Below are 11,088 nucleotides of genomic sequence, written 5' to 3'. Positions count from 1 at the left end.
ATACCCTTACCGTCATACTATGGTCCAAATATACCCTTATGTTAAACGGACTGCCACGTGGCATCATCCTAGACGCCCAGCCCATTTTTCCTCCAAATAATATTTTACCCATCAATTTAATCCAACCCGATCCGAATATAATATTTTCAACCAAAACTATACGGACCCAACCAGTGGCCCCTAAGACGACGGAGGAGTCTCCGAGTAAAAGGATTAGTGTCCAGTCAGTCACAACTCAACATCGAACATCCACACCTACCTTTTTCTTCACTCACACTACTTGTACGGTCTCGATTCACCTGTCTAATTCCTCCATTACTGCAACCCACAGCTCCGTTTCATTCAACTATACCAAAAAAAAAAAAAGACCTCAGCTTTATTTCACACACAAAAAATATTTAACATTCACTGCACTGCTATCCAGCAACAACTCTCTCTCTGCTAATCTCACCGCCACAAAAAAAAAAAAAAAAAAAAAAAAAACTCTACCTATTAAAGTATTAATTTGTGTCTGACTTTCTTACTGTAAATACTCTCTTTTCTTTTCCCTTTTTCAATTCTTCAATGGAAAAGTTAAACTCTTTCAAATTTCTACCTCCTGTTCATCATCTTCATCGTATAATCTCAACACTAAAATTATACGGACTCAACACTTGAATGGGCGATTTAGTGTGGAGAGAGAGAGAGAGAGAGTGTGTGTGTGTGGGTTTAGGGGGGAAATAGTTTTTAGGGGTGTACAAATTGGGTCCGTAAAATTTTGGGTGAAAATATTATATCCGGGTCGGGTTGGGTTGGGTTAAATTAATGGGTAAAAAATTATTTGGGAGGAAAATGGGCTGAGCTTCTAGGATGATGTCACGTGACAGTCTGTTTAACATAAGGATATATTTGGATCACAGTATGACGGTAAAGGTATAATTGATCCCAAAGTATAACGAAGGATATAGATGAACTATTTCTCAAAGTTCAACGGTAATTTTGGCCCTTTTCCCAACATAAAATGGAAATCTCACATCTAGCTAGACTTCTAGTGGCTAAATATAATCGATACAAGTACGATAAAGTTCACGTAAATCTAATTCTGCTTTGAAACGTTACACAAATCAATAGCTGTTTGATGTAGCAAAAACAATTAATATTATGATTTAATTATATGCCCTGGAGATTTGAAAGCAACATTGGGGTGGTGGCGCAGTTGGCTAGCGCGTAGGTCTCATAGCTTCTGAGTAATCCTGAGGTCGAGAGTTCGAGCCTCTCTCACCCCAACTATGTTTTCTTTTTGAAAAAAAGGTATAATGATAAAAAACACACTTGAGGTATCACTTTTTCGCGAGTTGCACACCCAACTATTATGTGTTCAATTTCTAAATTATCATCATTTATGTATTAAAATTAAGAGTGGCAGATGAGTGGGTTCGGTTAGATTTGGACAGGTTGAAATTGGTTTGAACAAAAACGGGTTGAATTTCAACTCGCTCATATTTCATATGGGTTGGGTGATAAATAAGTGGGTTTGTTATGGGTTAGCCCATATTATATAAGTGTAATATTGTGTAATGTTTATCATTATTTTATTTTGTTAAATTAAATTAATTTTTTCATATTTATAATTAAATATTATGAAATAGAAAATTCGGGGGTGGGGGCGGGTGGTAGTGGGGGTAGGGTCGAAATTGGGAGGTAAAAAAAAAAAATTCACACCCAACTATCACTTGAGGTATCACTTTTTCGCGAGTTTCACACCCAACTATCACATGTTCCATTTTTCCGACTTAAATTATCACCATTTATGGATTAAAACAGGCTTCAACTATCCGTTGTTTCCTTTTTCTATTCGAGTGTGTCAACTAGTCGTGTGTAGGCAGCAAAGGCTTTTGAAGATGGGTATATCGTAATGATCGATGAATATAAAAACGTGAACAGGAGATTAAATTTCTCCTAAAGGGCATAGAAAGACATTGGATTTCAATGAGGAAACAAGTTCTACGTGTGGACTACACTAGTTCAGGATTGTACTGATTCATGAGTTCTTGAACTTGACATTGGATGATAAAGCTTAACAATAATATGTGGAGCTTGGGGATATTTTTAGAACTAAGCATACTTCTATTTAACTCTGTTTGGTGAAAGAAAAATATGTAAATCTCCGTTTGAATTTATATGATTGAAAAGAGTTGAATAAATGTATTTTCTCTTATATTGTCGTCGATTCATTATTGTTGATTCTAGTTTTATGTATCTCCCTAAAAGGATATGTGCATCTCCATTTATTTTGACGCATGTTTCTACTTGTGGTAGTGGAAAGAAAGTAAAATAATTGTTGAGAAGTTTTCTAAACCGAACAGCCTAATGAAAAATGTATAGAGCCATGTTTCTTACTATTGACAGTGCAACATCTCGTATAGAACTAGCGCCAGCTAGCTGCTTTTTAGCTCCTGAATTAAAAAATAGCTATTGTCATGTAGTTTCAAATTATCTTTACTCGTAGGACACTTCTTTAGCCGGCCTGTACTTATTTTTCAGCCTCTTAATTTCCTTTTAAATTCAGCTTCCAAACTTTTAGTTGCCTGCAATTTTCTATCTTCCCACAAGTGCCGGCTTGAATATCCACTTCCTAGGATTTTGTCTCAACAATAAATTTTGTCCCTATAACAATATGTAACATCATCTAAATTCGGCACACAATATTTTAGGAGTTTTAATTTTAATTACTCTCATATTTTAACAGCTTAAGACTTGTTTCCAAGATTAAAGTATAATAGATTCATCTTTACACTTCACTATACTCTTGTTTAACAGACTTTGTCACATCAAGAATTATACCTGGGGATAACATCCTTGTGCCTAGTCAAATCTCACCAAGTATATAAAGAACCAAGGGTAACTGATGATATGTAGACTACCCTTGAACTTTGAATTATGGCCAGCATAAATTCTCTAGTGTCTACCAACTCATCAAAAAATGGAATTGTTGCTGATTTTTCCAGCATGGAAAAAGGAAAATATGGCCCAGTTCAGACTCCTATGAAGGAACTCTCAAGCAGAGGTGCAACTTTCATATCTGCTTTCCAAAAGGTAAAAAAAAATATATGTATATATCAAATGTATACATATAATTATAAAGTAACACGCATTTTGAACCCAGAGACTCTAGATTCTGTATTCACCTCTGCCTATAAGCTCCTGTTATATCGATTACTAATAATGACTATCTCATTTCATGTTTAATCACACAATTAAGCAGATTATAGCAGAGCTGGTGGCAATGTATAATTGAAATGTGTATATATCTATAAAGTACAGTCATTCTGAATCCGCTGACTCTAGGTTCTGTATTCGCCTCTACCCACATGCTCATGTTATATCATCTACTAATAACGACTATCTCATTCCATGTTCAATCACACAATTAAGCAGATTATAGTAGAGCTGGTGGGCACGTATAAAGTACTTATTATATCGTCTGCTAATAACGATTATTTCATTTCATGTTTAATCGCGCAATTAAGCAGATTATAGCAGAGTTTGTGGGAACCTACATTTTCATATTTGTGGGTTGTGGATCAGCTCTTGTTGATCGAGAAAGGACACTCACTATTGTCGGTATGGCATTGGCATGGGGGTTGTCACTGATGGCATTAATATACACTCTTGGTCACGTTTCTGGCGCCCATTTCAACCCCGCGGTCACAATTGCTTTTTCTGCAACTCGAAAACTACCACTACTGCACGTAAGAACTTATCAAACATCAAGCAAATTCTTGTTGATGAGCATATAGGCGGATCTAGAATTTTAAATTTGCAGTGAAAAATACTATCACACATTACTTCTTGATGATAATATAGTTCACACTCAGTGCCATGATATATGTTTTCACAAATGGTTCACCTATGTATACAGAGTTGCAGCAGCTTCTTTTTATACACATTCCCCTGTGGAAGAGTCACATTGACATGGGCTGTTCACTCAATCAACAGTTATATGCATTCTGATCATGGACGAATTCAAGTTTAAACTTTATGAGTTCTAGGATAGTGACCTAAGGTGCTAGTAACTGAGTTCTAAATTTAGTTTTATACATATTTAGCGAATTTATTAAAACATACACAAGGATTGAGCCAAAATTATTGGGTTCTGTCGGACCCGTAACTTAAAACCTACATCGACCCCTGATTTTGATGGAGGTGCATGTGGGCACCGGTACAAGAAAATTAGTCTTGATTATCTACTTCTTTCATGACATGTTGATTGTGAAAATAAATGAAATTGTAAAGGAAGTTCACTTGGAAAAACTCTTTGGATATAAAAGCACTGATAATCAAGAAGTGAGAGGATGTTCAATGCGCTCTCTCACTTTTTCTTTGGTGATCTTTCTTGCAGGTGCCTATGTATGTATTACCTCAATTCTTGGGCTCTACACTTGCATGTCTCACCTTGAAAGTGTTGTTTAATCATCAAAATGACATACTACCAACTCTCACTCGGTACAAAAGTCCAGTCACTGATTTTGAAGCTATATTTTGGGAATTCATAATGACTCTCATTTTGATGTTTGTGATTTGTGGAGCTGCTACTGATGATAGAGCGGTATGCTTTTCACTAAGGATTATCTGGAGAAGTTTCTATATAAACTTTCATTTAAACATCTAAATTTGATTGTTTTAATCAGTTTACTATCTTCATTTGCAGAACAAAGAGGTAGCTGGAGTTGCTATTGGAGTCACACTAGTGTTTGAAGTCCTCATTGCAGGGTAAAATTGTACCTCAAGATGTGCTTTTAATGGTTATCATGATTCTTGACTATGTTGATCGGACCCTACAAAAAGTTATTGCACCCGTGTTGGATCCTCCCAAAATGCGTAACTTTTGAGGATCAGACACATAACCGGCGGTGTTTTTGAAGAGCCCGAGCAACATAAATTACTAACAATGAAAAATCTAGGACGAGCAACTTTTCTTTCTTTCATACTTTCTTCTGTGCATGTTTGGAACTTCTAGAATTGTAGAGAATAACATTTTCTATAGACAAGTTTGTCACTAAATTTCATATCTGCAGGCCAATCACTGGAGCTTCTATGAATCCGGCAAGAAGTTTAGGCCCTGCTATAGTCTCAGGTGTCTATAAAAACCAATGGGTCTTTGTTATTGCCCCGATTCTTGGAGCCATGACAGCAACCGGGATATATAGCCTTCTCCGGCAACCAAAGCAGAGCACTAGAGTCTGAAGCATAAGATGTATATCTATAGGGAAATGAAGAGTGATTGCATCTTTATCATTCTATAGTTTATCAAAAGCCGATTGAGTTAATTCTTTAAGATTACCATGTACGTCTAAGAGACTTTGAAAGGAATTAAATCCTATCGAAGTGTATAACCATTTTGTCGAAAAGCTTAAGCTGTTAGGAGCACATTTTTATTTACTTAACTATATTATATCTCGATGAATCCAAGCAGTCCTAAAAAGTTTACAAGTATTTGAGAACATCCCGCTCAACGCCACTAGTTTTGATCAGCCACATGATTTTCCCAACAGTGTTACACCAAGCCAAAAATGTTAAAGCTAGTGATATGATTTTTAGGCACTACTACACCAAGCTAAAGATGTTTAAACTGAGCATGTAGCTTCTTCTCTTTGCTTTTTCAGATCCAACTGCTCAAGCAATGAACGATTTTAAACTAGAGTCTTAAATAACGCGAAAAGGTATTGAAAACGGAAATATGAGCTGCAGTTGATTAACATATACATAGGTTCAACAGTATATAAATCTATGATATCCGCCAATGTCCTTCTAAATGTGGCGATAGTCATTGCTATAGAAAATTTAGGATTGCAAAGAAAACAAAATGGCAAAACCGCTATCTTCTAGAGGACTTCAACCCCTTATGATAATTATTGACAAGGAAAACATCTATACTATACAGCCGAAACACACCACTATTAATGGGGGTAGGAAGTGCAATAAAAATGAGATAGAAAATCCAGACATATCACCTCATCCAATTAGAGGTTATAGACAAATTTACAGCTGATAATGTCCACCTATGAGAAAAAGCAGCAGGTAAAGATTGATCCCCTAAAAATGTGCTGGTTCATATGATCCCCTAAAAATGTGCTGGTTCATAATCCAAATGAACACCAGCCACATTGTAGTTATAACAACAAATATAATACCTGTTTGCAAGTGCATAAATCACAGGTTAAGAAAGTTCATGAAGTATCAACATTCTCTGAAACTAACTCATACTAATAATGCATCTTCTCAACCTAAGGTCTCACAGAGGGAAAGATGATCCAATTTGGAAATAGTACAGGCACTCATGGCAAGATTACCAATCATCAAATTTGAACATAACCAATAGGGTACTCATGTTGTTCTGTGTAAATGTAATAGTACCTACCCATGTACAATCTAGGATGTTGAAGTCCAGCATAAAAGTATTCTCTTATTTCCTCCTCTTATCTATTTGTAGGGTATTTATTCATAATTTGCTTACCATGTCTGCCAAAGCTGCCTTGAGACTGGATGCCTTTGCAACTAAGACGAACTGGTCCTTATATCATTTTCAGCACCAGTAAATTGATCCGAGTAGTTTGTCTTTGTTGAGTGTGCCAACAAAGTCCCATATTGGAAGTTGATAAGAAAGGAAGCTACATATAAGGAGTAGGGATACTCTTAATAGTGTGAGGCTTTTTGGAAAAAACCATGTCAGTTTGAACCAATGCAAACAATATCACTCCATGTTAAGAGTACTGGTTTAGCCCAACAGTCTTCGCCATAAAGGAGTCAGGACCTACACCCCCATCCCTCGGACTACTACTTAAAGATTCTGCTGTTGAATCTTCAAAGTTCCTGCTACTTACCACAAAATTAAAATGTAGACTAGTGTTGCTTCCAACAGCTTGCTTAATGCCTTGATCAAGTGTACTTCTCTCGTTGGTTCTTGATTTACATCGATATTATTGGAACTTCCGCTCTACTATCTACGACAGAATTTCTAATATCCACAGAGGTTTCTTCATCTTCAGTTCTAAAAAAGGAAGATGACATGCTAGGAACAATCTGATCTTCATAACGTCGAATAGGATTGTTCCTGACTGGTACTTCACGTTCCATTTCCATCTGCATGGCCTGAGGAAAAGCTATTGGGACAAACTCAGTGGAGTCTCCATGTCCTTCGTCCATTCCATTCTCAATAGCAGCTCTTGAAGCTGCTTCAAGCTGCCACATTTGCGACAGCGCTTCTTCTAGTCTTTCTTTTGCTGCATCGATTTCAACAATGGGAAGCGGATAATTGGAACCAAGCTCAATGCCAGCAGCTTGAAGTACAGATTCTGGTGCATCCCAAGGGTGGTGTATCCATTCAGTCGGCAGCCTAGCAAGTTCAGGAAGCCATCGCCGAACATATTCCCCATTAGGATCGATATTGTATCCCTCAAACTGCAGTAAAGTTAATGAACCATCACAATATTCAGTAAATTTGTCAAATGTAACCAGCCTTAGAACAATTATAGTTATCCATGATAGAATGAACGTGTTGACGACATAATTAAGTTAAAGATGTGTTCTATCTAATAGCTTAAGCCTTAGATTAGATCTCACTTCAACATGGAACCAGAGCAGGCACATGTCTTAGGTTCAAGTCTCCGCCACCCATTAGCTAAAAACAAAAAAAATCCACATGCTTAACACATGAAAAAGAAGAGCTATTTTCATTTTTGGCCCGTCGGCCGAAATTAATTATGGGCGCTAGCCAAAATATATACAACATATATATTAATTATGTATATAATATGTTATTTGTATATTTACTTAATATACAATATATATACATTCGCTGGCTATTACTTTTAAGGTGGTCCAAAAATGTAATTATCCCTTAAGAAAATTAGGCTCTCTTGTGAGGAGGCGTCAACAGAATGTCTTACTCCGTCATTCAGTAATTCTACTGTATAGAAATTGAAAAAGAAAGAGCTTCAATATATCCAAGTATCTACGGAAAATATCCTTCCCAAAAGATTATAAGGAAATACCTGTGGATTATCAATTCCAAGGAACTCGCAACCATCAGGTAAGGTACCGGTAATAAACTGCCAACCAAGAGCATCACTCTCAAGATCAGCATCTAACAATGTGTCCCAGAAATACTTCATTCCCCATGTCCATGGAAGCTGCAGAACCTTAACAGAAAAACTAGACACAACAACTCGAATGCGATCGTGTAGCCAGCCAGTGGCCCAAAGCTCTCTCATACCTGCATCAACCAAAGGATAACCTGTTCTACCTTGCCTCCACGCCTTAAAATAACCCTCGTCTACTAACCAAGGAAAGTACTTCAGGTGACCAAGCAATGGCCTTTCATGAGTGTAAGGATGATAAAAGCTCATGTATCTTGAGAACTCCCTAAGGCCAATGGACTTGAGGAACAGGTTGACACTCTCTTCACCTGCTTTGTTTCCTTCATTGGCCCACAGAGTTTGCTTGGTACGAATACGATGGAATACCTTACGAACACTGACTTCACCAAAATGTAAACACGGTGACAGAAATGAGGTTGTTGCACTATCAGCTTTCTTACGGTTCTTGGAGTACTCGATTAATGGTCCGTTAATGAAAGTAGTTAATGCTTTATCAGCATTACTCCAACCAGGGGACCACGCTCGAGCAAGAAGCGCATTGCTTCCTTTCTCTGATTCACTCTCAAACACCACGTTGTCTGAAGAACATCTTGATGCATCACCTGGAAATTTGGTGGACATACCATGTTAATAGGACAATCAATAAACCAGTGCTAGAATGAAGTTTGATAATATCCATGAAATGAACAATAGAGTACTTAGTCAAACGAATTAAAGCGGGAAAAATTGTAGTACGTAAATGCATTAATAGCTTTCAATGGATTCTATCTGATTCTTAGCTAAATTAGTGGAACGAAATGGTAAGCAGAGCATGTTAATGTTAAATTTCATATGCATATAATAAGAACACCAATAATATATCTATAAGTCCAACTAGATATACAAGGCACACAAATTGAGAACAAACCAGATATTATCCTTTTAGGTGGAAGAAGTGGAGCTTCAGGATCATAAGGCATGGTAAGGCATCTGTCCCAGAAATCAGAAAATGTGTTGAATGGGCGATCTACATCATCGACGACTTCCCATGGTTCATATAGCAAGTCAGCATTGAAGGAACGCACAGATACACCTTCAGCTGATAAGGTTTCCTTTGCGCGATTATCCCTGACAAGTGATATTGGATCTAAACCAAAAGAAAGAGAGTACTAGTTAGAATCACGCAACGAATTCAATGATTATAGAAGACAACGATTTGTTTGCAATCCTATCTTGAGAAAAATGAGAAGCTATCAAATTCTGATATAACAAATTCACATTGAAAAGCATATTCGATCAAGTATTTGACGATACCCCTCTTTTGTTAAATAACAGATTGTAAAGAATCTTGATAAATATATAATAGCAAACCAGATGAGCACAACAAGATTCAGACAACTGTGGGCTAAAAGAACCCAAAAATACTCTTAAAATGGTGTGATATTGTCCACTTCAGGCCGAGCCGATTTTCCCAAAAGGCCTCTCACTATTAAGAAAATTCAACACTTTATAAGCAGCTTCCTTTTTCATTTCTATTTTCCATACAGGACTTTGTTCACACACATCCAACAACAAGAAGCATGTGAGTAACCAAAGAAACAGGGGAAAAAAATTACTTTTATGCTATCAATTATTGTTATAAGTATATCCAGAATTCTTAAAGTAATGAGAAAGGACTGAACACCAAATTACTACTATTTTCTAAAAGACAATCCATTAATTTCCTTTTAAAGGACATATTGTAGCTAACAGACACAATTAAGCAGGAAAAAGATTAACTTAAAAAGGGAAATGATTTAAAAGGCAGACAAAGATAGAAGCAAGGCAGCATGCTATGTTGCTCAAACTTTTCAAAAATATTGTCGCGTATGTGTCTGATCTCCCAAAAGCTATGCATTTTTTAAGGATCCGACACAAGTACTGTAGTGTTTTCGATGGGTCCAAGAAACATAAGCAGCATGCTTTGTTGCTCGGACTTCCTAAAGTACTGTCGGATGTGTGTTGGATCTCCCAAAAGTTACGCATTTTTGGAGGAGCCGACACAGGTATTGCAGTATTTTCGGAGAGTCCAAGAAACATAAGCAATCTTTGTTCCTCAGACTTTTCAAAAACATTGTCGGGTGTGTGTCGGATCTCCCAACAGCTATGCATTTTTGGTTGATACGACACAGGTAATGCAATATTTTTGGAGTGTCCAAGCAACATAGACAACATGTATAATGAAAAGCATCACTAACCATACAAATGATTGAAAAAGACTCTAGTTGCACCAGTAGATTTCACAACATCAAGAAGAGAAGAAATACTATCAGTAGATCTCTTTGTAATGAGGGAAGTGCCAAGTTTCTTCAAAGAGGAATCAAGATGAGCCAAACTTTGCTTAATCCACCATCTTGACACCCTTCCAGGACAGTAATATCCTTCTTCTTCAGGTGCCCATATAAACACTGCAATTACTTGTCCTGCTCTAACTCCAGCAGCAAGTGCAGGATTATCTTCCAACCTTAGATCCCTCCTAAACCATACTATAGTAGAACCACCACTTGACATTTTTCCAAGAATTTCAAGAACCTCAAAACTCTAACCACAATGTGTCTTCCTATCTAAAACATCATGCTAATGTGTCTTTCTTGGACAGCAGTGAATTAGGATTAATCTTATCTCTTCATTGCTACATGTAACTTTCACTAATGAATAGGATGTTAGAAAGCACATTCCAACATAGCGGTGGTCAATATTTGAAGCTTATGAGTTCGGGATGCTATCTTTTTTAAGTTAATATGTTCTAACTTAATGTTTTATATGTAGTCAATGAACACTTTATTATAAATACAACGTCTAGATTGAAGTTACTGGAGTCAGACGAACCTGTCCGTAAGCTATACTCTAGCTCCACCCCTGCACTCCAATATGGTATCAGAACAAGCAAAGGTTTTAGGTTCAAATCTCACCGCCTCAGCAAAAGCAAACA

General features: G+C 36.9%; 2 protein-coding genes and 1 non-coding gene across 3 annotated transcripts; 2 read left to right on the top strand and 1 right to left on the bottom strand.

The window, feature by feature from the left end:
• The first annotated feature begins 1,180 nt into the window (after positions 1-1,180).
• On the top strand, positions 1,181-1,265 carry TRNAM-CAU (transfer RNA methionine (anticodon CAU)). The gene is given in 2 exon segments: positions 1,181-1,218; positions 1,230-1,265. It is a non-coding gene; the product is annotated as a tRNA-Met (tRNA).
• A 1,654-nt stretch (positions 1,266-2,919) lies between these two features.
• Positions 2,920-5,226, top strand: LOC132601816 (nodulin-26-like). The gene is made up of 5 exons (XM_060314878.1): positions 2,920-3,075; positions 3,513-3,731; positions 4,382-4,588; positions 4,691-4,752; positions 5,058-5,226. The coding sequence occupies exons 1-5, from the start codon at positions 2,920-2,922 to the stop codon at positions 5,224-5,226; spliced, it is 813 nt and encodes a 270-aa protein (XP_060170861.1).
• A 643-nt stretch (positions 5,227-5,869) lies between these two features.
• On the bottom strand, positions 5,870-10,991 carry LOC132603960 (cryptochrome-1-like). Its single transcript, XM_060317263.1, is given in 5 exon segments — positions 5,870-6,962; positions 6,964-7,440; positions 8,034-8,740; positions 9,046-9,264; positions 10,355-10,991. Coding segments are annotated over 5 exon segments (1,935 nt in total). The 5' UTR covers positions 10,668-10,991; the 3' UTR covers positions 5,870-6,743.
• Positions 10,992-11,088: the final 97 nt, after the last annotated feature.

This window comes from Lycium barbarum, chromosome 7 (assembly GCF_019175385.1).
Source record: "Lycium barbarum isolate Lr01 chromosome 7, ASM1917538v2, whole genome shotgun sequence".
In the NCBI taxonomy this organism is placed as follows: Eukaryota; Viridiplantae; Streptophyta; class Magnoliopsida; order Solanales; family Solanaceae; genus Lycium; species Lycium barbarum.
This window is presented reverse-complemented; position numbering and strand designations above follow the sequence as displayed.